Source organism: Arvicola amphibius, chromosome 1 (genome assembly GCF_903992535.2).
Source record: "Arvicola amphibius chromosome 1, mArvAmp1.2, whole genome shotgun sequence".
In the NCBI taxonomy this organism is placed as follows: domain Eukaryota; kingdom Metazoa; phylum Chordata; class Mammalia; order Rodentia; family Cricetidae; genus Arvicola; species Arvicola amphibius.
Genome location: NC_052047.1, coordinates 130,372,331 through 130,399,425, shown reverse-complemented (window position 1 = coordinate 130,399,425; position 27,095 = coordinate 130,372,331). Strand labels below are relative to the sequence as shown.

Sequence of the window (27,095 nt, the reverse complement as noted above, 5' to 3'; positions counted from 1 at the left end):
CCTTATTCGTCCCGCTATTTGCCGCGTTGGACTTGGACCGGCCGGCTGAGCCTGGGGATGGCTGACTCTGCGAGCTTGCGAATGCAGCTGTGCACCGAACAGTTCGGCTCCCGAGCCCCGCGCGGCTGTCGTGCTGCCGCCGACGGGAGCCTGCAGTGGGACGGGGCTCGGCGCTGGGGCTGGCTCTCCCGGGCCCCGACAGAGAAACCCGGGCAGGACGCGGAAGGCGGGGAACCCTGGGCAGCGCTGCCCGCGCTTTCGGGCCTCAGAGCCGTGCTGCTGCCTCAGGGCTTCCCAGATAGCGTCAGTCCGGACTACCTGCCCTACCAGCTGTGGGATTCGGTGCAGGTGCGGCCGGCCGACTGCCGTGGAGGTGGGGTGTCGGCGGTTTATAGCTGGGACCAGGGAAACAGGCCCCTGCGGTCTGCATTTGCACATGGAAGGCTGGGGTGCACCGCAGAGTCCTGACAGTTTTCCAGGTCACACACCACCGGTGAGAGCTGGTATAGTACAGCAGGCTTCCGTGTTCCTGCGACCACCCCTCATTCCGCTTCTTCTCTCTCCAGGCCTTTGCTTCCAGCCTCTCCGGCTCCCTAGCCACCCAGGCAGTGTTGCAGGGCTTAGGGGTAGGCGACGCAAAAGCCTCTGTTTCAGCTGCCACGTCTACCTGGCTCCTGAAAGGTGAGCCAGAGCCCGGGAGCCTTACGTGTTGGTCACACACACACACACACACACACACACACACACACACACACACACCCGCCTTCTCTCTCTAGCCTCTGATTCCTCCACTGCAAACCCTAGTATGGCCGTTCCGCAGCGTTCTGACCCCCAACAGTGACTCTGGTGTGTGTTTGTGGGTGGTCTGCTGTCTGATGAGACAGTACACAGAAGCCGTGTGTCCCCATCCATGCCTAGAACAGTATTCTCGTTGCTCATTGCTGGAATACGGTCATCAGTGAATGAGCCCAAAAGACACAACCTGTTACCCTTGCAAACTTCAGAATCTGGATCTCTCATCCTTAAATTAACTTTAAACCTACTTTGTGCAGAATTGCATAAAAATGCAGTTTATTACATAAAGCTGCCAGCTTCTCAGGATGGTGAAAATTAGATACTTCAAGTGGGGAAAAGGGGATGTAGCTGGTTCCAAACTGGTATGATTAAAATGTCTTCTGACTCCTCTGGGGTAGAAGACGGTGCTGTTAGTGATGATTGCGGTAACCATGTACCGAGAGTATAGCTTTTCGGGAAAAAAAAATCACCAAGAAAAAAAAAAAGAAAATTTAGCACCATGCCACCTAGAGTGAAGCAGAGGAAAGGGAACTCTGCCACTTGTTTCATGCTTAGGAGAGCTCAGTCTTCTGGTCCCTGCTGCTAAGGAGAGTTCCCACTGAGTTTAGCAGCTGCTTTGTTTCCCCGGGCCTTGATCTGCCTTTTGTGACTGTTACTTTTTGTGTCCCTTACCTTGTGTTTGAAGTGTGTAAATCTTACCCAAGTGTTTCCTAAAAGTTCAAAGACTATGCAAAACTTGGTTGTGGGAGGATTCAGAAAACTGTCCTGTGGCTGGGAATTGCTTTGGCTTTTGTCTCTTTGGGGAGCTTTGGATAAAAGGTTTTGGTATGCTAAAGTATAAACTTTATAGCAATAAAAGCCTTCTGCAAAGCTACTGTCAGTTCATGGGAAGCTGAGTCCCCTGCGGCCGAAAAGGCAAAAATCATCCTAGAATGACTCTGTTTCCTCCACGGACCTGTGTGATCCATAAACCAAACACCCGACACAACAGGTATTTAAATGAAACCTAGGGTCAGGCGCATCCAGTGGCCTGGCCAGGTCTTTGGAGAGCCTCCCTGGACCCTTTGGAGATCCAAAGGCTTCTGTGTATGCCTAACTGCTAGAACTGGGCACACTGTTACTAGGGGTCACCTCTTGAAAGCGCATTGTTAGAGCAGAAGGGATCGGTGGCACTTGTCCTCATTGTCTTTAACAATGGCAGTGCTAATACTAGGTGCTGGCCGTGTTTTTCTACGGCAGTCTTCACATTTGCTGATTAGACATCATAGTAACTGTAGAACAGTTGTTGCTGTTTTCCCCACTTCATAGCCGTGGACATAGAAGGCTACACATAGGTAAGTTGTAGAGCCTGGATTTGAACACAGGCAATTTAGTCCTCTTCACAGAAATCACACTGTGCTGAACTTCATCTTTCCCGTTGCTCTCCTGTTAGTCACGTTTCAAAGCTGCAGTTGAAGTCTGGGTCAGTATTTTAGCCGGTATCAGAGTTTAGTGTCATTTCTAATCATCCCCTTTTCATCGCCAGCACTGTCATGCCTGTCTGGTCACTGTGGCTCGTGGGTGTTGCAGCTGAGTGGGACTCTTGGTGACTTTTCTCCCTTGGTACCGCACATCCTTCTTTCAGACACCATGAGAGTTAGTCCTTGTATTATTGGCTTATATGCGCTGAGCCATCCCTGCCTCTTGGGGATAAGGCCAACTTGATCTTTTTGTTCTATACCTGTATTCTGCTTATAAATATTTTATAGAGGACTTTGCATCTATGTTCATGGGGGAGATTGGGCTGTAGTTGCCTTTTTTTTTGCTGCGTCTTTACTGGTTTTGGTATTGGAGTGACACTGGCTTCTTAGAAGGGGTTTGGAAATGCTCCTTCTGTTTCTGCGTTGTGGTACTTCTTCCAGTCGTTCACTCTAAAGTTTTGTCCATTCTTGAAGCTAGGAGATGTGTCTTATAGACATAGACTGGTGGATTGTCTCTTAGTCTATTCAGCTAGCCTATATCTTTTGATTAGAGAGTTGAAACTATTAACATTTAAAGTTATTGTTAAACGGTATGTGATGATTGTTGCCATGTTTTTGTGTTTTCTGTTTGTGTTTCAGTAATTATTGTATCATTTGTTCTCTTTCTATAGTCTCAGCTGTGTTGGTTCCTCTCTTCAGTCCAAAACATCGCTTCTGGCATTCTCTGTGTGTCTAGGTTAGCATACATGGGTTCTTTTAGCCTGTTTCTTCATGCTTCAACTATGGCAGACTGTTTGGCTGGGTATAAAAGTCTGGGTTGGCAGTAGGTCGAGGGCATTGCCCCAGCCTTTTCTGGTTTCTGAAGTTTCCATTGGGAAATCAGTTGTTATACTGATATGTTTTCTTGTATAAGTGACTTGTGGGTTTTCTCTTGATGCTTTCAGTAGCTGCCCTCTGTTCTGTATATTAAGTGCTTTAGCTATTAAGGATGTCCTGGGAGTTTCTTCTCTAGCCTTGTCTCTTTGGCATTCCGTGTGCTCCTTGTATCTGTATTGGTTTATCTTTCCTTTTGTTAAGGAATTTTTCTTCTATGATCTTGTTGAAGACCTAGTTTATGCCATTGACCTGGGATTCTTGTGTATTTGTTCCTATAATTCAAAGATCTGGCCTTTTGATGGTGTCTCGCGGTTCTTCCATGTTCCTTTTATATATTCTTATTTTTTGCATCCTTTGCTTGTGTGATCTAATTCCTCTACTCCATCTTCAGACCTTCTACTTGATCCATTATCCTTATAAGGCCTCCCTCCTGAGCTTTCTAATTAGGCTATTGAGTGGTTCAATTCTATCTTAATTTCAGCTTGAGTTCTCTTCAATATTTATGACTTTTCACTGGATTAATATTTCAGATACTGAATTGTCTCCATTAGTGTTTTCTTGGACATCATTCAGGCATTTATCGTTATCCTCTTCAGGTGACTGAGCTGTTCTTTGAGTCTTTCTTAAGCTCCTTGGATTCTTTTCTATAGTTTGTGGTTCTTTTGTATTTGGTGTCCTGGGTTCACTGGAGAATATTTCTGGAGGACTACTGGATTTGAGTGAGGACATACTCTGTTGACCTTTTATTTTGCTGTATTTTCATAATGTGGCCTGAGCGTGTGGATTTCTTTCTTTGGTGTGTCTGATGTGAGACCATGGCCAGCCTTCAGTTGAGCTGGCCCAGGAGCTTCATGCATGAACGGGCAGATGAGCTGCTGGATGGGAGCCGGACCTTCAGGTGTGGAGATGTTGTGGAGGTTGATGGGATCAGGGAACCTGAAAGGTGCTGCCTCGCACTGCGCATCCAGATGCAGCCTGCAAGTGTGGCAGTAGTGCTGGAATGGTTTGGGGTCAGAAACCCGCCAGGCAAAGGCAGTTTGCGAGCTGTGTATGCCATTAACTGCCCCTCCTTTGCAGGGATTTTATAGCAGATCCACATATAATTTGTGGATAGGTGATTACTATTTCATCATTAGACTGGGAAATGTCTAGATCTTCAACTCTGCTAATTATAAGACCGAGAAGAGGAAGTGAGAATTAAGATTCCTATTCTGGTAGATAGTATTGACTTTCAGATCATAGGTAGGATATTATGCCATTATTTTACCATAGTGCTAGTCTCCAGACTGTGAAGAGGGCCCTAGAGGCTGCTTTTATTGATCCATAGACCTCCCCTTGCTTCTGTCACATGGCCCAAGTTGGATATATGCTCTGTTGATGTAAGTAAGCAACTAAGAGGAAGAAATGGAGTCTGTCCCAGTTACTCCCTCTGAATCAGTAATAGTAATCTTGCCATATTCAGAATTAAAAATTGATATAATACAAAAATCTCAAACATAAAAATTTTGTTTATAATGTAATTTTTACTTGAAGGAAGAAGTCCAAGTAAGTTTTAGAAATAGGATACCTCTCAAGTTGCTTGGGTGAGTATTCCAGGACCAGGCAAGGGACAGAAATGAAGCAGAGCAGATGGCATAGGAAAGTGTCATGCACAAAATATCTTTTGAAAGACTGTAGTAGTGAGGGAAGGGCGACCCCATACCCCTCGAGTCCAGGCTTCAGCGTGTGTAGTAGAAGGCACACAAGCATGGAGGATCTGCAAGGGCTGAATGCTCTTATTAGTAAAGAAAGGGGAAGTTCTGCCTACAGTTTAATATGGCGGGAAATTCCCAACTGACATTCTTACAGCCTTCCCTTTGCATTCTCCATTTAAGGGTCTGTGCCCTCAAACCCAAACAAGACGAGTCTTCCACCTCTTCAGCCTGTCCTTCCCAGCGCCACCCTGGGAGCTTGCCTGGTTCTAAAACATTCCTTCCTGGTAATCCTCCTGCTCCACCTAATGGAAGCTGTCTCCACACACATAGGGACGGGCTGAATTAGCAGACGTTTGCTGTGGGTCAGACAGTCTTACCTTTGGCAAAGCTTCTCAGTTCTACCATTTTGCTATAGGAAGGGCAGTGCACTAGACAAGATTTTGAGTAGTTGTGCCAAATAGACATGTATTCCTCATTCCTACAGTTGTGCAGCTTCCCGAGAGGCGTGCTGTGCCGTGCTGTGTGCAGTTTCTATGAATTAGTCTGTCATGCAAGGTTGTAGTGCTAAGCATTTGTCTCTGCTATCCTGTCGTTTTCACTGTCTGATGTGCCACTGAGCAGCTCTACCAAGGTTTTGTGAGTCCCCTTCACACATCTGCATCATCCCAGTGCTTTGCTGTTATTACAGCACTGCAGGCTGAGGCTGCAGCTCACTGTATAGGGTGCCTGTCTAGCGATGCTGCCAGCAGTATTTCTTGTCTGCTCTGTACGTGGGCACATAGTTTGCGCGTACAAACCAAAAAGCTGCTGACCTCAGCGCACCCCTCAGAGTTTGTCCCAAGGGCAGTGTGACCAGTGTCTGTCTTGCCCTGCAGCTCCTTCCTTGTCCTTATGATGCCTTCTTCTCACCCCCAGATTCCACGGGCATGCTGGGCCGCATCATCTTTGCCTGGTGGAAGGGGTAAGTGCGTCTCTCTTCCCAGTCAGCTGGCTCTGGTAGTACTTCCCAGTGGCACTGGTAATAATAATACAAGCCTTTGCCTGTTGGAGAAAGTTCAATGGGAAAAAAGAATCCATGCAAAGTGCTTACCATTTTGTGTCCCACTGGCGTTTTGTAACATCCCCAGTCCCTGTAAGCACTGGGGAGGACTGAACATTTTGGAGATGCGAGTCTGGGAATGTGGCTCAGATGCAGAATACTTGCCCTGCCATGGGCAAGGCCCTGGATTCAGTTTCCCCAAACTGAATGGAGACAGAAGTGGTAGAAATATCTTAGGCCTGGATATTGGCACCCAGCCATCTGTCTTGGTCTTCCTTCCCACCCACCTATTGTTTCGTGAGCCAAGAGAACCTAGGCTAGCTAGCTATAACCTGCAGTTATACCGAAGGTGGTGTGAAGAGTCCCGGGTATGTGGACTTTGCCCTACTTACCTTTGAAGGAGCAAGGAGAAAAGGAGGGTAACCCAGGAATAGCCTCTTCAAAAGTTGCCCAGAGAGTGGGAGAACAGCCAGGAAACAGGATTATTTCCTTGGAGTCAGGAAGGGAGAGCTAGGCAGTGGTCACAGATGGTGGTCCTCCCAGCTAAGGGTCATATTTCAGGCAGCAGTGATGGTGGGAATAAAACACCAGTCAGAGAAGCAGGTACAGAATTTCTTTCCAAAGGGCTTCCTGGGGAGAGCCAGCTTCCTGCCTTGCAGGAGGAGACCAATTAGGAAGGATATGACGTCCTACCAAGAACAGTGTGGTGGTGCCCCAATAGAAGGGAACGGGCCTTCCCTTCCAAACCCAGAGAGAAGCCAGGTGAGGAGAGATGGTGGCCATGCATGTATAGTGTGACAAGGGGAGCCCAAAGGGAACACCTTCAAATCACCCAGACAGAGGTCTGACTTTCATGGATTTTCCAAGGAGTAGCAGCAAGTTTCACACCGTGTGGCTGAGTTTGCCCAGTCTGTTGCTCAGGGGATGGAGCCAGCACTAGATAGGGCCTGGGCATATTCTGCAGCTGAGCTAGGAAGGGCTGCGAGGCTTTACCAGCTGCTATCACAGGGCTGCAGCAGGGCGTGGCCGATACCTGGGATAGAGGATTTGTGATCTGACAGTGCCAGGGCCACAGCTGTCTGGTTGAAAGTATTTCCTTCCCTGAGTCCTTTAGACCTCATGGTGATATAGTGCAATTCCCCTACAGCCCACAGCATTTTCCTTTGTTCTAAACTGTAACAACCTCTTATCCCCTACAGGAGCAAATTGGACTGTAACGCAAAGCAGTGGAGGTGAGAAAGAAGAGAAGGGAGAGAGTGGGGGGGAATCTGCTGTTATAAAAGTCTCTTGTAAACTGGGTGGTGGTGATGCATGCCTTTAATCCCAGCACTCAGGGAGGGAGGGGCAGGTGGATCTCTGTGAGTCGGAGGCCAGCCTGGTCTACAGAGTGAGTTCCAGGATAGCCTGGGATACACAGAGAAATCCTGTCTTGAAAAAAACAACAAAAGTCTCGTTTATGACCTCTAACCTCTGGTCCTTCCCTAGGCTCTTTGCTGATGTCCTCAACGATATAGCGATGTTCCTGGAGATTATGGCTCCCATGTACCCAATCTTTTTCACCATGACTGTCAGTATCAGCAACCTAGCCAAGGTACCCACATCTGGGGCACTTCTATACCTGGGGTACCATCCTTAATGATGCTATGCATGGCTTACCTGGGCCCTCCCTGTACTGAAGGCACTTCCAAAAGGGGGACAAAGTTCATGTGTTTCTACTCAGACACAGACAGGCTTTCTGATCCTCCTTTGACGGGTAGTGCTTGTACCTTGGCCAGCGAGTGCAAGGCTGTGTTGGGAGCACCACACTGGTGAGGTGGCCCTGAGCTGAGAGCCGGAGGGATTCTCACACCAGTGTCTGGGGACTAGCTTCCTTGCCACTTTTTATCCTTCAGTAAAACGTCTTTTCCATGCCTACTGCATGAGTGACAGGCCACAGACTCTCCCATCTTTAAAGGAAATGATACATAATTACACAGATATTTGTGGAATTGCAGTTTTGGGCATACCAGATGGGAAATGGTCTGGGGATACAGAAAGGCCCTGCCTAGCCTGAGTCCTGGAGAAGAAGAGGGGTTTAAGGTGAAGGGAAGGTGTTCTGGGAGCAAGAAGTCACACACACAGCAACCCACATGTCACAGCACAGCATCAGGTTCAGATGGAGAGGCGGCAGGGCCGCTGACACACATGCAAGCTTCCTTCTGTGCCCTCACAGCTCCTGTTGAGGAAACAGAGGCCCACTATGGTCAGGCACGTAGAACACAGTAAAACTTCACAACTCAGTCTGGACCCATCTCAAGGGCCAGTCTGTTCAACACCACACCCAAGCAGGCGCTTTGGGTGATTGGGCTTAAGCAGTCATTTTGTTTAAGGACAAGCAGTAAATTCTGCTCACACCTTGTCCTTCACCCCTGGTTTTGTTAACAAGGTAGGAAACCCCAGCAGAAAACACTGCTGTAGCGGTGGACCAAGGGATGTGACTTCTGTCATGTCTTTGATATTCTGCACTCTACTGCTTCCGAGGCCTGTGTGATTATCAAATACTGCACTCGAGCAAGGCCTGCTCTTTCCCATTGAGATCACTCTTGATAGTTTTGGTCTCTGTGACCAGCATTCCATCCACAGCCACAGCAGCTGGAGGTGGTGTCATCTGTATTCTTCCCAGCTGTCACCCTCTACTCAGTTCTTGGGAGGTTTCCTCCCTCTTCCCTCCGCCCATCCCCATCTCCCTGTCAGCATCCCTGCTGGAGAAGCCGTTCTTTCCTAGGTAGTATGAGCCCTCTTCAGTCCTTAACAAAGTCCAATACTCTTTTGAAAGTGGAAGTCATTGGGACAGCAGGATGGTGGCACCAAGCCTGCCAACCTGAGTTCAATCCCTGGGACCAGCATGGTGGAAGGAAAGCCAAGGTCTCTTACAAATCTCTAACCTCCATGCATGCATCATCACACGCCTGCACACACATACAATAAGTAAACATTTTTTTTTTTTTTTTGGTTTTTCGAGACAGGGTTTCCCTGTAGTTTCTAGAGCCTGTCCTGGAACTAGCTCTTGTAGACCAGGCTGGCCTCGAACTCAGAGATCCGCCTGCCTCTGCCTCCCGAGTGCTGGGATTAAAGGCGTGCGCCACCACCGCCCGGCTAGTAAACATTTTTTTAATTAAAAAATAGTAAAGGTGGAAATCAGAGGGGTTACTTATCTGACCCATTGCTCTTTGGGACCCTTAAAGGCTTCCAAGGCTCTACTTGGACCAGATTGTTTTCTGCCAGCTCCTCCAGCCTCATTTTGTACCATTTTTCTCTTGATGTGAACAAATTAGTTCCTCCATTTTTATAGCTATACATGAGCTTCATCAGGAAGCCATGTCTGTTTTTAGCGCAGCATATCATTCTGTCTGTCATCTGCAAGAGGCTTGATGAGCAAAGTCATCAAACTAGTGACTCCAGTCAATGGACTTTGCTATCTGCAGATCTCAGGAGAGGTGTAAGTGCCTTCTGGAGTGAGTGTAGATTGGCCTGAAAGGCTAAATAGGGTTAAGCTGGGGCAGAGAGAAGAAAGGACTTAAGGTTGCAGCTACAGTAAGAAAAGGAGATGGGAGGTGTGGCTTAAAGGAGACAATCTCTGCGGCGGCACACACCTGTGACTCTGGCGTGCTGGAGCCTGGGCTAGCATCTCTGCGGAGGCACACGCCTGTGACTCTGGCGTGCTGGAGTCTGGGCTAGAACTATTGCAAGTTCTGGGGCAGCCTAGGTTACATGGCAAGACCCTGACTCAAAGGGTGAAAAAAATATTTGGGGAGGAAAGGGAGTTGGAATTCCCTCCAGTCAGGGCCCCAGGGTGACAGTGGCAGGCAAGGCTTTTGTTTTTCTCATGGAACAAGATAAGATAGGGAGCATGTACCTAAAGACATGGAGTTTGCTGGAGGGAGGAGCCCCCAGAGACTAGCCATTCTCTGGTTGGCTTGAGTTATTTATGTGCTCATCCACAGAAGGATCTGTGTTTCTGCAGCACATGGCAGCTCTGACCTTCACGCTTCTCTTTTTTTCCCACCCAGTGCATTGTGGGTGTGGCTGGTGGGGCCACTCGAGCTGCGCTGACCATGCACCAGGCCCGAAGAAACAACATGGCTGATGTGTCAGCTAAGGACAGCAGCCAGGTGAGCATCAAGCACTGGGGAGACAGTGAGGTGGGGCAAGGGCCAGGACAGGCCACAGTTTGGAAATATGGAAAGAGGCCCGTGAGTGTTTCTGCTGTGACCCAGGGTGTGGGGGCAGATCTGACATCACAGTTCAGAGACAAGTTCAAGCTGAGTTCAGCCCCTGCTCCCGGCCTGTGTGGCCAAGAGTGAACCTTTGCCCTGTGTAGGCTGCATCCCCATCCTGGGAACTGGATGTGCTGAGCACAGTTGGCAAGTTGAGGTGTACTCAGCATGTGAGGTTGCTATGGCCACCAGCCGGAGGCCTCCACTCAGTAGTTTGGAAGGCCCTTCTGGCCCAGCTCCTCCCCCTGACTGGGGGAGTCTGGAGCAGAACGGGGCTGGGAGGGACAGCCCTAAGACCAAGGTCTGGGCTAAGCGCTTGCTAAGGCTTTCTCATTCAACTCACACCCGCCCTGTAGAGTCAGCGCTGTTAGGGTCCTTGCTTCCCGGGTGAGGACTGTAAGGCTGGGCCAGGTCCCAGAAATGTGAAGTGATATTCTTTGTTTAGTCCCTCTTGTAGTTGTTGGATTGTTGTAGAAACCTATTCTATCCAGTCCTGCTAGCCTTAGCTTACATCGTTTTGCTCATAATCCTTAACTAATATTTGTAAAGCATCAATCACAGGTCAGATGTATCTTCTCCATGAACTCAGTCCAGTCTTCACAGTGTTACTGTACCTATTGTGACCATTTCACAAATAAGAAACTAAAGCATAGGAAGTCCCAAGTCCATCTAGATACCCTTGGGCAAGCCCCTCTTCTCAGGCAACGGAACTAGATTAAGTAAAATCCAGACTCTTCTCTCCAGCATCTCCCTGCCCCCCAGTCCTGCCTCAGAGCTTCCTCAGTGAGGGAGAAAGGCATCACCAGGGCACCATAGACCATGTGCTCAGGCCTGTAGCTGACCCTGCTTTCTGCTCCTTTCCCGGGAAAGTGGGATGCCGTTTTTGAGGTTCTTAGTCTCATTAATAAAAGAATTTAGAAACAGACTCAGTGTCTATGAGCAGGTGCAGTGAAGAAACTACTAAAATGGTCACTTTAAAATTAGGTTTTATTATTTTTATTATTAGGTTTTTACTGTAGATAAGAGAGAGGAAATATCCAGAGACATCTGGAAGAATCCATAACAGAAAGAAAGGAAGTAGACTGGGCATGGCCAGGACTATCTGCGTGAGAGGCGAGAGAGACATCAGTAAAGAAGAGTGGAGATAGCAAGAGACAGAAAGGTATCAAGAGGGGAAATAATGAGGACAGCAAGAGTGGAGAAGACAGGGTGTAAAGAAAGGGGCCAGGATGCTAGCGGGGGGAGGGGGCTTTGAAATGTGTAACAAGTGCTTTGAGTAGGGACCAAGGAACCTGGAGGTCAGCATGGACTTGATATGAAATCCACAGGTGCATGTCAGTGGAGAGCCATATTGCTTTCTGCCAGAGGCAAGGGAAACGACTCTTTCTGAGGGACAGAAAACCTGTTTCACAAGTTCCTGAGGCATGATTGCTTTTGTCTTAATACCAGAAGTCCTTCCGTAGTTCAGCTTGTGCTCATTTCTGGACATATGGACTAAGACTCAGAAGGAAGCTCAGGAATAATTAAGAGAAATACATAGCAGAAGTTTGGTGGAAATCCCAGCAGCCTCAGGAGGAGGGATGAGGAAAAGGTCAAAGCCTTTTAAGTTAGACGTGGAATAGAAGTAGCTTATTAAAGGAAGACGCACTCCCAAGAATAGCAGTGGCTAGCAAGCTAAGGAAAGACTCCAGAGAGCATCCAGCCATACAGTGGTCTTTATAACCACCTCCTGTTTGTGCTCTGCAGGCTGTGTTTCGCATAGGCTCTGTTAGATGATACCAGGATAAGGAAGGGCACAATTGTCAACATAAAACCCACAGCTGTCATCTTGAAATAAGAGATAGTTTATTCTGGAGCCATTTTGAGTAACCATTGCCCAGGAGCGCAGAATTAGATTGCTCCAAATTCTGTGTTCCAACATGGAAGCAGTTTCATTACAATTTTTATAGTTTCACAGAAGAAAGACAGACACAAATCAAGGGAAGTTTAGAATACGTTGGTGGGTGCACCAGAGGGACTTAGCACCTGCCATGAAGTGGGCCGGGGAGTTGGGGTCTTTGTAAGTCACCATAAGACAACAGATATTCACAGGAGGACACAGGGTTAGATGTGGCCGACTGCTGTCTGGGAGTCTTTATTGATACTTCTAGCTTTTCTTGGGGTGTATGATTGAAAAGGAACATGAACAGTAATTTTCTTGAGGGTCCAGGCATTTCCCTGCCAGAGGCGCTATAGACATTGGAGTATATGGAAGCTCTCTTTACTCCTATGGGGCTTTAGATCATTTCTCTCGACTTTTACAAATTAAAGCCAACTATAGGAATGCATTAAAGTTTAAGATTTATCTTTTGGCCAGAGGCGGTACTTGTGTTTATCAGTGGTTGGGGTCTGGACTGACGATTTCCAGATTCTTGGCTTCTCAGCCCAAGAACTGGAAATAAGAGCCCACAGAAATGTGCACAAGAAGCAAGATAATTTTATTTGGAGCTAAGCTATCATAGAGATTAAAATGGGATACCCTGTCAAGATTGACAGCTGGCCGTATGAGTGAAAATACTCAAGAACCCTGGGCTACAGCCTGGTGTCTTTCTTATGGGGCCTAAGGAAATGAGGAGCTGGTTAATAACAGGCATAGTTTGGGTTGTTCAATATTTTGATTAATAGATTAGGTTACTTAATTATTTCTCTACTGTGTATACCCTATTCCCATATGCTTCTAATTTTAGTCATATGCAAACTCAATTATGTAGACATTAGATGCTAAATAGGGAATTCTCCCTAAAAGGTTACTAGAGGTCACAGTTTTGCCCTACTGTGTATGTACTCCAAACCAGTGCAGGCCAGGTTGGCCTTTCTATTCTTTATACCTCGATGTGTAAGGAATACAGTGTTTGGAGGTGTGTGTGTGTGTGTGTGCATGCACACACATAGTACATGCAGACAAAGGAGCCCAGCTGCTCAGTGTATTGTAACATAATACAGATGTGCATAAACCAAAACCAAGTGGGGGCCCAGGGTCCTAAAGTATCTCTGTGCTTGCCCACCTGGCTAGAGCCCCTGAAATAAAGTAGAATGTCCCCTGATGCCACTCTGGGTCCGAGACCAATCTCCATGTCTTTAGCTACCTAAGCATCCCCGAGGATAGGCCCCCAAGTGTAGCCCCCAAAGAACTAGAAACACTGTTTCGTGCTCCCCTCCCCAGTACACCTCTTCCTCCCTCTATCATTCCAAACCACTGGGTGCAGATCCCCACTGCCAGCATCTCTGACATGTTTCCTGTACTGAGGTTGAACATGGTCTCCTAAGATGCTCTAAAAAGTAAACAAAAATGAAGAAAAGCAAAGATCAAGTAGGCGCAAAGCTCTTTTGTTTTAAATCACTGTATAGATTAAAAGCACAAAGTGGGTGTGGTTTTCTGTTTGGGTTTTACCTCTAGAAACACTTCACTTGGAGATAAAGGTTTTCCTGCTACGGAGAAGACGTCTAAGAGGTGAATCAGTAGATATCCAGTGTTACCTTAGCTGCAGAGACCTGAGTTTCCCGAACAGCATAGTCAGGACCCACAAGCCACCATATCTCCCACCCAGTTCTGTAGCTCATCTTTCCTAGTGTGCTCTTTAGTCCTGAGTCCATTGAAGTAGAACTCAGACTGTAAACCCTTGTCCCCATTAAGAATCATTGCTATGGAGAAACGGCATGTAATCTGGGAGGGCCCGACAGGTACCAGCATTCCAAGCCGTAAGCAGTAAGATCCTGCAGGGAGTGGAATCAGCATTCACTATATCATATGATGGTGGGGACACCCAGAGACATTATACCCCTTCTTGGTAAAGGAATACCTGGGTAGAGACCTGAGGGCAGAGAGTGAAAGGAAGAGAAACCAGGGAGATAGGCATCACATAGAGCAGGGTGTGGGGGAGTTTGGGATCCCCACTCTTGTTAACCTTCAGGCCTTGGAGGGTGATGGGGGGCAGGTAGATGGAGCTAAGAGTTTCAAAGGACCATCTGAGTGTGAATTGATTGTAAACAGCACATAAAGTTAAAAAAATACACAATGTCTCCATCACACTGATATAATCCATCACATTATATCAAGATTATAAAAGCTGGGCAGTAGTAGGCACACCTTTAATCCCAGCACTTGGAAGGCAGAGACAAGAGGATCTCTGAGTTTGAGGCCAGCCTGGTCTACAGAGAGAGTTCCAGAACAACCAGGATATGCATAGAAACCCTGTGCCCCCCCAAAAAAACCCAAACAAAACAAAACAAAAAAGATTATAATAAACATAACCCATTTCTACCACAAAAATGTAGAGATCTAATTCTAAACCTGTTTACCAATAAGACAGAGGTATTTGATATGGCCGCAGTCTGATTTTGTAGATCTTATAGAGCAAAAGAGCATCATCAGAACTGTAAGGGATATACAGACAGCTTTTTGTTTAAATGGAGTTGTTAAAAGAGCTGATCCTGATTTCAAGCCTCAGCACCCTTTTGTGGTTCTTCTGTCTTGCCTGGGCCCCACCTGACTGGACCCCGGGGTCAGGCACACAGTTCATAGCGGCCTCTGTGCCCAGAGCTGCTTCTCTTGGTCAGTGGGCCTAGAAGATACAAAGGATGAGAGGGACAAAAGGGATGTAGAGAAGATCGGGGTCTGCGGACGGATACGGGCAGAATGGATTGCCAGGGTCTCTGGGGACACTGCAGGTGGGTGCACCTCCTGGCCTTCTTCTCTTGCCTACGTGATTTGGCTGTCACTGCTGCCTTCACACATCCTGCAGCCCCATCACTCACCTTGGAAAGGCAGACCCACTGGGAAGCAGGGGCTGGCTCTGCCATCACAGCCCTCCAGCCCTTACACACCAGGGATGTGGGCACTGAGCCTTGAGGCCTGAGACAGGACAGAAGAGAAAGCCTGGGACCGAGTGCTTCAAAAGGAACCTTCGACAGCAGGGAGCTGAATCTTTAGGAGACTCCCTTGGAATCCTTCCTGGTTACCACATCTTACAGGGGAAGCTAATGTTCTAAGTCTCATTAATGAAAGAGTTTAGAACCAGACTGAGAAGGAAGCTCAAGGATGATTTTCTTAGAGCTTAGGAGAAAAACAGTGCAAGTTAAATGAAAAATCCCAGCAGTCTCCAGGAGGGAAGATGGAGAAAAAGCCACAACTTTTAAGTTAGACATGGAGTAGAAAGAGATTATTTAAAGGGGTAAAAGTACCAGGAATGGAAGTGGGCTGGTGAGCTGAGGAAAGAGTCCACAAAGCACCCAGCAAGCCTCCCCACTGTCAGCTGATACCAAGAAAAGAAGGGCACGAATCTCCCTTGAAACCTGGCTCCTCTCACACGTTTGTCTTGAGGTAGCTTCTCTCGGGCCCTGCGTTCACATGCTCACATAGTGTTGTTGCACTTACGTGGCTGCTGGAACTGACGTTCTCTGCCAACAAATGCAGAGGCCTGTCTGCTCCTGAGTTCCTAAGCACCTTCATCCTCATTTACTACTTCATATGCGGCCTTTATTCCCTCAGTCTACCTCCTTGCCAGGAAAGCTGGGAGCAAAAAGAGTTCTTGAGCCTCGGGGCCTGTGTGCCAAGACTAGCTTTTCCCAGAACCCCAGTAGTTAGGACCCTAATTCATACTCTTGAACAATGCACTGGGGCAGGCAGCAGGTCTCTTTCCCCCTAGGATGCCTTTTTCTGGCTATCAGAGCTCTGGTAACCTTGGTCCACAAGCCAAGGCCAAAGCCCGTTCCTGCTTTCCTGGGCTTCCTTGTTGCCAGTATAGGATACCAATCAATAAGAGGGTCCACCTTTCCCAACACACTGGAAAACTGGTCGTGCACAGCCAAGAGTGCCCAGTGCAGGGATTCAGGGGACTCTTGGACACAACAAAGATATGTTCCATGGGTGTCCTGAGGGTGTTGTGTCTATTGAGCAGAGAAATTCCCAGCATCTTTTAAACAGTAGCTCTCTCACCACAGTATGAAAACTGTAGTTGGCCCTCCTGTTAAGGTAGGGAGCCCTGGTTGGTTCTGAAGCACTAAGGATTATAATAAAAGGCACCCAAGGCCATCCCTTCTGCCTTGAAGGAAGCCAGCTAATGCTCCACTCCTCTGCCATTTTCCAGGAGACAGTGGTGAACCTAGCCGGGCTCCTCGTCAGCCTGTTGATGCTTCCTCTGGTATCAGACTGTCCGAGGTAAGCCAGGAGTGAGGCCAGGGCAAAGATGCCCACCTCCGCCTCTTCCTGTATATCCTGGCCGCCTTCCTCTCTGCCCCAGCCTCGGCTTTGGATGTTTCGTCCTCCTGACTGCTCTCCACATCTACGCCAACTACCGGGCAGTCCGAGCCCTCGTCCTGGAGACTTTGAATGAAAGCCGGCTCCAGCTGGTCCTAAAGCACTTCCTTCAGAGGGGAGAAGTACTTGAGCCTGCTTCAGCCAATCAGATGGAGCCATTGTGGACAGGTCAGCTAACCCTTTGGTCTCATGCCCCTGCCTCCCGGCCTCCCCCGCCCCCACACCTGAGCATTCTGACTATAGCTTCCTACAGGTTTCTGGCCATCCCTGTCTCTGTCCCTGGGTGTTCCGTTACACCACTTGGTCTCCAGGTGAGTGGCCCGGTGTCCCCTGCCTCACTACTGCTTCCCACACTTCCCACATGGCCCCTGTTCCCAGTTCCATGCTGATCTTTGATCAGGTTTTATTGTTTACCGTGTTCTAGGTGCCTTGTTGTCATGTACAGGCCTAGAGATCTGCCTGAGCACTTGAGGGAAGCAGGGAGTAGAACACAGTAGATATGCTTTAGCAATGAACTGCCCTCTAAATACCCTCACATATCCTTAGACAAACTCAGCCCTCAGCCTCACCTTATGAGTGGTGCTGAGTGCAGAGATTCATGGTCATCCAAGGGACAGAGAATAAATGGAGGATGTAGAGCCATTCATACAAGTCCCTTACCCCATCCCCTCCAAGGCTCCTGAAGCATTGTGGAATGGGGCAGGGAGTGTGTAAGAGCTGGAGGGTAGGATAAAGAGCTCTGAAATACATTTTCTACACTGGGTAGATTTACTATTTTGCTATCATAAACACCATGACCGAAAGCAACTTCGGAAGAAAAGGGTTTATTTGGCTTATACTCCCAGGTCACAGTCAGTCATCAAGGGAAGTCAGGAGAGAACCAAGACAGAAGCCATGCTGTTCACCAGCTCACTTGCTGGCTCATGCTCAGCTCATTTTTTTATGCAGACCTGGCCTGCTTGTGTAAGGATGGTGTCACCCATAGTGGGCTGGTCCTTCCCAAATCAATCGTCAATCAAGACAGCATCTCACAGACATATCTAAAGGCAGCCTGGTCAAGGCGGATGATTAGCTGAGGTTCCTTGTCTGGTGACCCCAGGTTGTGTCAAGTCGCCACAAACTGAGCACTGCACAGTACAACCGTGCGGTCATTAACTCACAGCTGAAGTTACCGGCACTAAGCCCACAAAAGCCGGCTCTACCAGGCAGCCAAGGAAGAGACTGCTAGCTATTGATGGCTCCTGTGAGAGGGGAAATCAGTCTTTAGCTGTGTCTCCTCTGCTGAGCCCACCTGGCTTCAACCTTAGCTCCAAGTCCATGGTCATAAAGAAGGACCTTGCTTAACTTCAGTGGGCAGAAACAAAATAAATAGAATAAACAAAATAAAACAGCAAATCTGAGAGAGAGGTTTGTGGGGAGAAGGAAGGTGGGTGGGGAAGGGTTTGAGTGATCGGTGTGCGTGATGTGCGTATGCAAAGCTACATAATTTCAGCAAAAGCGATGCTTATAGAAGAAGGGTGGTGTGCAGGGAGAATGGAGGGCGGGGTTGGGGTTGAAGCAGCAGCTAGGAAAAAACGAGTGAGCAGCGAGCAGAAGGGCAATGGCAGACGGACAGTTAGAGCCACCAGTTTGGCAAGTGGGTCCTCCTGCCTTGCTTTCCCCCGCCCCAGTACACGCTTCTCTCCATCAGTGTCTCTGAGCTGAAGCAGCTGGTTGAAGGGCATCAGGAACCATACCTCCTTCGCTGGAACCAGTCACACAGTGAGTGCTCTACGCTCTGAGTTCACTTAATTTTCTACTCCAGGCCTTCAATCTCTGGACAGTTTGGAGTGCGCCTAGTGACCTAGAGAGTGCTCTAGACTAAAAGTTTGATGCATTCAAATTAATAGCTTCATGCCTAATGAATTCACTATGTGCCTACATAATAGCTATTCTCGACCTGCGGGTCACGGCTTTGTGGGTCGAACAACCCTTTCACATGGGGTTGCATATCAGATAGCCTGCATATCTAATATTTACAATTCATAACTGGCAAAATTACAGTATGAAGTAACAACAAAAATAATTTTATGGTTGGGGGTCACCACAACATTAAGACCTGTATTAAAGGGTTGCAGCATTGGAAGGTTGAGAACCAGTGATCTATAGCATGAAGCCACAGAAGTTGCCTTAGTACTTGTGGCATTTTCCCAAGGATTGCGTGGGGTGATTATGTGTCAGGATCCAGCCCCAACATAAATTATCTCTCGGAACAGGGTAGAGGCATGGGAATAACTGAGACACAGTTCACACAGCAATATCAGGAGGGAGTCCCAGGGTTCATTCAAATTCTGAAGATCATCTGCGTTTTTTCTCCTAACAACTCTTATATCAAAGGGTAAACTGAGGGGGAAGTTCATTAGCATTCTGTTTCTGGGTAGCAGGACTTAGGTCACGTTAGCAGCTTTGGCTGCTCTGTCACATAAACTGAATCAACACCTCTTCCCAGGCGGTCTCCACAAAGGAGCAAAGAGATATTAGCATATCCTGACCCTTTGTTTAGGATGGTGTCAGTTTGTCTAGAAATGCCAGGTGACCCACTTTTGTGTGGCCAGGTGCAAACTGGCCAGAAAGTCTGGCCGCCATACAATGTAGAAATATGGGCCTGTATAATATGGCCCTACAATTGTGTAAATAGTACTTTGTGCATTGTAACATATTGAAATAAGACTGTGGCCCACTGGACTCTGGAGGTCACTTTGTCTCTTACCCCGAGTTCTTTGTTAGGGAAACAAGTCCTTACGATTTCTGATGGTTAGTGGTATGTGAAGGGAGAAATTACCTCTTGGAGGCTACTGTGAAATTGTCCTTGGAAATTGAGCATTTCAGTTTGGCTAAAGAAACAACTGGAGCTGGAAGGGGAAGAGTGGGGATCCCACACCTGGTGGTGACCCCAGGCACTGAGTGAACCAGGGAAGAGTGGGGACTCCATGCCTGGCCGTGACTCCCAGGCACTGAGTGAACCATGGAAGAGTGGGGACCCCACGTCTGGCAGTGATCCCAGGCACTGAGTGAACCAGGGAAGGGTGGGAACCACACACCTGGCAATGATCCCAGGCACCAAGTGAACCAGGGAAGAGTGGGGACCCCATGCCCAGCGGTGACCCCAGGCACTGAGTGACTCAGAAAGGTGAATGGAGGCACTGGAGAAATAGTTCTCTGCTGATCTTTATCTATCCTGGGGCTCTCCAGACCAGGTCCAGGTTGCTCTGAGCCAAGTGGCTGGCCCCGAGGCTATCTTGAGGGCTGCCACTCACGGGCTGGTTCTCGGAGCCCTGCAGGAAGATGGACCCCTTCCAAAAGAGCTAGCACTGCTGAGGGAGCAGGCTCGGGCTGGTAAGAGCTTCATGGTCTAGGGCTGATGACCACAGGGGTGAGAAGGGATGGGCGTCTCTCTTGACAAGGATATGAGAATTTCCACTTTCACACCCAACAGGTCTTAAGAAAGAAAACTGGGTTCTCGTCAGGGAGACACATCAAGTGTTGGACACGCTGTTCCCAAAGTTCTTGAAAGGTAACCCCAGCTCTGGGCTTCTTCAGCCTTGGGCCCTGCCTGGGAGATAGAGGACTGATTTTTCTGTGATCTTTGGTCTCAGTCTGTCCCTTCCCTACAGGATTGCTGTGTAGAATGGTCTCTTAAGCTCTACCAATATTGACAGTCTGTAAACCAAGTTGGTCTTAAAGCATTTCCTTCATTCTGCCCATTTTCCATGTGCTATGCCTAACCTCTAACTATGCAAAGAAATTTTAACCTCATTTTCTACCATCGATAATTCCAACCAAAGAGCCCAACTAGAGCCAAAGGCTACACAAGCCTGTGTTTCTGTGCTCATAACCTGTCCCTAGGTTCAGCCCAGAGCCTCCTTCCTGGCCTCACCTTGTGATCTCTTCGTAGGACTGCAGGCTGCTGGCTGGAAGACCGAGAAACACCATCTAGAAGTGGATGAGTGGAGGGCCACATGGCCCCTATCTCCAGAAAAGAAGGTCTTATGAGCAGTCTGGCTGGAGACCCAGAGCCCAGGACAGGAGCCTGGAGCCCAGGACAGGAGCCCGGAGCAAGGACGCTTCAGCCACAGCAGGATGAAGGGCAACTTTATTTTTGCATAGGCAAACTGTTATGACCAGTTGGCCACTATCTTGTGGGAAGTGACAACCAATCAAATGGACTGGATCCCAGGCACAGAGGAGGGAACCAGTTCCTTCCTACCACGTTCTTGCCCCTTTTCCTTTTTTGAGACCCACTACAGGGTCCCCACCCTCACTTTCTGTGAGACTCAGATGTCCTGGTTGCAGTCATGGTATTGAACAAATTTGACCTTATGCATAAAAGCCCCAGAGGAACACAGCCACGGTCATCATGAGCAGGGCATTAAGGTTGACCACCCGGGCCCAGCCAGGGTCCTCACTGATGTCCTCTAGCCGCCTGGTTGTCGCAGCCACCTCCTCGGTGGGTGGAGGACTACCTGACCCACTCCTGCTCATCCCACAGAACCAGAGCAGGCACTGACGGAGCCGGCTCGGTGCTGGGGCCTGGACGTCTGGAAGAAACAGGGAGGCTACAGTTAGTCTGGAGGGAGTTAGCTCCCCTAGTTAACCCAGGACACTTACCGGGGCGTGCCTCACCTTCGATCTCCACTGCATGTTCCTGGCACTTGTTCTGCACAGGGGACGGGGTTGGGATTTCTAACTCATCAGCATCTAGGTCCTCCCGTTCCTCCTTGCTGTGCCGGAGACTGAAAACCAGGCGGTGGAGCTGGGGAGTTAGGGAGAAGGGACAGGTGGGAGCTTTGCTCTCCACTCCAAGTCTACACTGGCATACCCACGTTGTCACTGCCTCCCTAGCCCCGACCCTGGCCTGCACACTTGCCTAGGCTCAGCTCACTCGAGACTCCTCTCTCTGGGATAGCCTTTGCCGTCACTAAACCCTAGCTCTTCATCTAAGTGTTAAAGTCATTGGCCCCGCCCCCATGTCTACACCCAGAACTGTAGTTCTTCAGACTGGTCTTAGAGTTCTGATCACTGTGTGTTCCCATTGTCATTTGCTCTGCTTCTCCAAAATGTCACATAAGTAAATGTGCTTGCCCTGAAAATAAAGCTTCACACTGAACTCGCAGCTTCTCCTACCAACACTCAGTATGGAATTTCTCCTTGAAGCAGACTGGCTAAAGGGGTGGCAATGGTTCGTCGGTGCAGGTCATGTTTGGTCTCCCAGTTCCCCCGGAGCAGCACTCACGTGCTTCTGTGGGATGGGCGCACTGCACAGGGAGACCACAAGTGTGAGGAGGCCGGAGCAGACGAAGAGGACGACGGCAAAGTAGAGGTAGTGCACCCCGCAGAGCAGCACTGGGCATGCTGAGGGTCGCACGCAGCTGCCCGAGCCGAAGAAGAACTCGGGTATGAGCCGTGCCAGGCCCATCAGCAGGCCCCCGATCAGTCCCCAGAAAGCACCCTGCGGGAGAAACAGCATTAGTCTACCCCGGGTACCCAAGCCTCACCCCGAGCCCACACACACACACACACACACACACACACGCGCGCGCGCCCTACTCACCTTCTCGTTAACACGGGGCACGAAGAGAGCGAGCACAAAGACTGCGGACACCGGGGGCGCCAGGTAGCTGGAGACGGACTGGATGTAGTCGAAGAGCTGCCCACCCTGTGCCGCCTGCACCACAGGGAGCCACGCCACCGACACTGCCACAATGAATACCACCCAAAGCCTGCGGTTGAAGAGTCAGGTTTTACCGAGGCCCCACCTTCCCCATCAGCCTGCTGGTGTTCCGTGCCCACACCCCAGGTTCGTTTGTGGGGCAGGGGTTGGGACCTAGGCCGCTAGGCAGTACCTTCCAATTATCAGCAGCTCCCTGTCGCCTGCACGAGGCCGCAGGCGGGTGTAGATATCCATAGTAAAGAGCGTGCTGCTGCTGTTAAAGATGGATGCTAGAGAAGACATGAGGGCAGCCAGCATGACGGCGAGCATGAGTCCACGCAGACCTGTGGCCAACAAGAGCTGTCAGGCCAGAGCCATTAGTGTGTTCAAGGAGGTGAAGGATTGGCAAGAGGTGGCCCTCCCAGAGGCAGTCCCCGTAAGCTCGGCCAAAGGCAGCCCACTTCTGGCTCTCACCATTGGGCATGAGCTTCACAACAAGCTGTGGGTAGGCGATGTTAGAGCAGCCCACCTCAGTGCCGCACACCCGCTTACACACCTCGGGTACCACACATGCAACTTCATCTGCAAGAGAAGCCGTAGGCGGCTGGGAGAGACTGTGGCTGGGGAATGAGGATCCCTGGAGCCTAGCACGGACTGGAGATCCTAGAGATGGTGGTGCTGGTAGGAAGCAGGATGCCATACCAGGTTCCCAAGTCTTAGGACAGTATAAGAGACAGGCACGTGGATCCTGGCACAAGAAGGTAGGTTGCTGAATGGGGCACCATTGAGGCTGGTGTGATGCAGACATTACCTGGGTAAAGAATGCGGCTGATCATGCCCGGCATGACCATGAGGAACATGGGCATCAGCTTCAGGTAGCCACACAAGATGCATCCGGCTTTGATGTGAGTCAAGTTCTTTCCAGCCAGGCAGCGCTGCACTATGACCTGAGATGTGGGGGTGGGGGTGTCCAACTCTGGGTCAACCCTGGACCTCACCCCCACAGGCCTTGCCTCCACTTTTCATGTCCCCTTAACGCTTCACCCTACTCTAATTCATACCCAACCCCTAACTCAATGGAGTCCCTACGACATCTCCATCCTCGTATCCTGCCAGTGGATTCTGACTTCTTTTAGGTCCTCCCTGGCATGATTCCATCAGCTCAGGCCTGCCTTCAACCTAACTCCAAAGGGTGGTATCAGGCCCACCTACCAGTCAGCACAGGGCATTTAAAGTTCCATCCCAGGCATGTGCATATATGCCACCCCAAACCCTGTCCTCCCTCACCTGGTCACTGCACCAATACCAGCCTGAGACTATGGTAAGTCCCAGGAGTAGGGCCGGCCACGGCAGATCTCCTGTCACCGGGTCACGCAGTAGGTGGTAGGAATCGGGCCTTGGTTGGTAGCAGGTGCTGGAGATGTTGCCAATAGCCGGATCCTTAGACACAGTCAGTGAAGTCACTGCTCCCAGGTATTTGTCGAAGAGACCCGAGTAGCCGCCCACTTCATGGAAAGCTGTGCAGGCAAGGTTGTCAGGGTGTGTCGCCCCCCCATGGCAGAGACAAGCAAGGTTCCAGCCCCTAGGTTAAAAGCATTATGACAGCACAGACCCATGCCCTGCCCCAATTAGGTAAACCCTGTACCGTAACCAGTGAGGATGAAGGCCCCAGCAAGAATGACAAAGGTCTGCACGGTGTCTGTGTACATCAGTGCCGCCAGCCCTCCTGCAACGACCCCAAGTCAGTGGAAGACAGCACACAGCTGCTGGACCCTGGTACCCATATTTTACGAGAAGTACCCATTCCAGAGAACAAGTTTTATAAAAGACGATGCTAGGCTTGTGCCCTAGAGCTCCAGGAAGCAGAGTTGAGGTTTTTAGGCCACTGATGCTTTCTTGGCCAGGAATCCATGCGGTGCAAGATTCCCACAGTACACTCCTAGGCCCATTTTCTCAGCTGGATAGGGTGCGGGGGGGGGGCAGATCCCTCCAAGACTCAGCCTTTGGTTGCATCCTATGCTGCAGCGGCCTCCAAGCCACTTTGGCAACACTCCACCCAATTCTGTGTGTGACCTGGGATCCTGGGAACTGCACTGGATTTACCCAAAGGTCTTGGAGACTGACCAAGTCAACTCTTCAGACATCCAAGAAGGGCAGGAGCTTCTAAACCATCTCCAAACCAGCTCTCTCTCACCACCCCTAAGCTCCCCGCCCCCCACGGCCATCCCAGTGCAGCCAGTCACCTGTCACGGTATAAATCATGGTGATGCCCAAGAGTGCAATGACAGAAGCATAGATGTTCCAGCCCAGGGCCTGCTGTATGAATACCGCCCCGGAGAACATGTCCACCTTTCAGGAGAGAACAAATGCACAGATCAGAAGCAAAGGTAGTGACTCAGGTCCACCTCTGGCCGGTGAAACCACCCATCCAATGTGGCCACACCTCAAAAGTCCACTCACTCACTGTTCAAGGACCTAGTCTTCCCGGGTCCTAATCACTGTGCCCACAGCTTTCCAGACCCGCTCTTTCCAGTTCACCCCAATATCCCCCACCCCAAGATTCTTTCATTTCTCCTCAGTCCCGCCCCCTCCAGAATTCCCCAAAGACCTCCTTTGGGTGGTTCTGCCCACCACGCATGCGCACCGAGATCTTGGTGAAGATGTACAAAAAAAGTGAGAGCACCGACAGGTAGAGGCGAATACGGTGCCCGCCAAAGCGCTTGCGCAGGTACTGAGGCATCGTAATCACGCCTGCCGTCAGGTACACAGGCACGAAGAGCCAGCCGAGTAGCAACACCACAAAGAGCGCCTGTGGGAACAAGTGACAGCCCAACGTGACTGTCTTAGCATCTCAAGCGGGTCTGTACTAGCCCTCACACCCCGGACCCAGAAGACACCAATGGAAGAGCCGGGGCCCTGAGCGAGAAGAGAACGGAACCTTGACATCTTCCTGGCACCTTCATTAGAGCCCGTTTTACCCTTACAGGCCATCACCTCCAAGTAGTCTCCCCCAAGGAGATCGTTACGGCCTCTCCCTACCTCTCTAGCAAATGAACCTGTGCACAATGGCTCTTCAGACTGACCTCAGCATCTGTGGGGCTCCTCCTTTCCTCCACCCACCCAAGAATTTTATCCTCAAAGGCTCAGTTCAGAGGTTTCCTCCAAGAAGGCTCAAACTCTCATCTCTCCAACCCTCCCAGGTGAGCCCAGTCCCAGGACTTGGTCACCATGTTTTTGCCAAAGACTTCAGGCCTAGAGATGCTCAGAGACCATGGTGTCAAAGAACATCTGGACAGGTACGTCTCCCACTGTGAGCTGTCTGCCCCACTTCAGAATGGAGTACATAGGTCAAGGACCACTAAGGACAAGGACGGATGCTGGCGTATCCAGGAAGTCAGGAGCAGGACCTACCTGTACCCCATTGCCTGTAAGCTAGCACATGATCCTTGCTCCCAGCCCAACCTCACCCCACAACTGGGCTGTTCTAGCTTGTTCATATCCCCACACCAGGAGCATCCCCACGGGGTGATCTTTCCAGAAGTTTCTGCTAGAGTGGGTTATTATAGAAAAGAAGCCCTCACATTCCACTCAAATCCAGCCACAGCCAAGCCGCTTGCCGCGCCGGTCCCTGCCAGGCCCACGAAATGGCCACTGCCAATGTTGCTGGCGAACAGAGAGGCTCCAACCTGGACGGCCAGAAATGAGGGTGAGCTAGGCTGCTCCTCTAGGGTCCCTCCCATCTCATGGCCCAGCCCTTCTCACCGGCCACCACACCATGTTTCGTCCTGCCAGGAAGTAGCCACCAACCGTGCCTCTGTTGGTTCTGAACATAGACTGGGAAACAGAAGTGGGGGGGAAACTGGGATTGGGGCACTTCTTTGGCCTTCATTAGCTTCCTCAACACATTCCTCAGTCTTGTTCCAGGCTGAAGATTAACTAGCACTAGACTCCCCCGACTGTTTGTCCCCTTACCCCCAACCTCCTCCCAGGCTCTCAGAACAACCCAGGTACAAATCCTAGAGCAATCTTAGAGCTGGAGCCTAAATATGGCTGAATTCAGCATGACTTACCCGGTGGCTTCAGATATGGGGCCACAGCCATAATGCAGACAGGGAAACAGAGACTTCATTTAGAATGCTTCTCTTAATGAAAACTCACCGATAACCCCACCCTCTTTTGCACAGTCAGAACGTATGAAGACAAAGAGTTAAGGATTTCCTTACCTACTAGACCTAGTTTCTCCCTCAGATGTCTCCCTCACATAGAGCGCCCTTCTCCCACCTCTCTCTGAGGTCTCCCTTAATCTTTACCCTCAAGCCCCAGAAGCAATTCCCTATCGAAACCCCCTCAGCTTCTCACCCACAAGCCAACACCAATGACCAGCAGGAAATACGCAGCAATGACCAGGATGTCAGCAGGATTGTCAATTAGGACCCTCTGCTCCCCAAGTTCAGAGCCGTCCTTCACATGTTTCTCCATTCTCTCCAGCATCTGTCCCTCAAAAGGCTAGTCCCTGGATTCTCCCAGGGGAAGGATTAATGGTTACCTCAGGAGCACTGAGCCGACAAGTCCCCCAGGTCTCAACCTCCTCCCCAGCTTTATTTAGCTGAATCAGGTTCTATCAAGGCCGAAGGCTGGTCCTGGGGCGCTGGACCCTTCTGAGTTAAGGAGCATATCTCTCTGGGTTTAGTATGCATCCTATCCCCAGTGTTCCAGGTAAAGTCACTTCCTGTGTTCTCTGAAAATATACCCCCTAGCTTCAATGGAGGGAGCCTGGCTTAGCCAGCCTCTAGATTCTAATCCAATGCTGGCAGGGTTGCCGCTCTACCCAGAAGTCCTCCTCAGCTCCCCATGATAGTCAGTAGGGAGTACATGCTCCCCAGACTGGCTGCCCAGGCTTGCTGGACCTTGACATCTGCCATACAAAACCTAGAATGAAATCACATTGCCCTCACCGCTCCCCTGCCCTTCTCAACCCAAATATTTTCTAG

General features: G+C 49.8%; 2 protein-coding genes across 3 annotated transcripts; one reads left to right on the top strand and one right to left on the bottom strand.

Moving 5' to 3' along the window:
• Rusf1 (RUS family member 1) lies at window positions 1-21,561 on the top strand. 2 transcript variants are annotated; one of them, XM_038338069.2, is made up of 13 exons: window positions 2-348; window positions 567-681; window positions 5,741-5,786; window positions 7,064-7,096; window positions 7,350-7,455; window positions 9,914-10,015; window positions 16,246-16,316; window positions 16,399-16,583; window positions 16,669-16,726; window positions 18,106-18,176; window positions 19,647-19,790; window positions 19,891-19,968; window positions 20,350-21,561. In XM_038338069.2, exons 1-13 carry the CDS (start codon window positions 58-60, stop codon window positions 20,445-20,447), a joined length of 1,398 nt encoding a protein of 465 aa, XP_038193997.1. In that variant the 5' UTR covers window positions 2-57; the 3' UTR covers window positions 20,448-21,561. The 2 variants fall into 2 exon arrangements, with proteins under 2 accessions (XP_038194003.1, XP_038193997.1); XM_038338075.2 differs by lacking the exon at window positions 19,647-19,790 and having other exon boundaries at window positions 1-348.
• Slc5a2 (solute carrier family 5 member 2) lies at window positions 20,772-26,583 on the bottom strand. The gene is made up of 14 exons (XM_038338062.1): window positions 26,464-26,583; window positions 25,867-25,938; window positions 25,686-25,790; window positions 24,749-24,913; window positions 24,348-24,453; window positions 23,750-23,830; window positions 23,392-23,621; window positions 22,916-23,051; window positions 22,579-22,686; window positions 22,298-22,448; window positions 22,006-22,174; window positions 21,688-21,903; window positions 21,078-21,207; window positions 20,772-20,992 (listed from the first exon to the last, which is right to left on the bottom strand). The coding sequence occupies exons 1-14, from the start codon at window positions 26,581-26,583 to the stop codon at window positions 20,772-20,774; spliced, it is 2,010 nt and encodes a 669-aa protein (XP_038193990.1).
• Window positions 26,584-27,095: the final 512 nt, after the last annotated feature.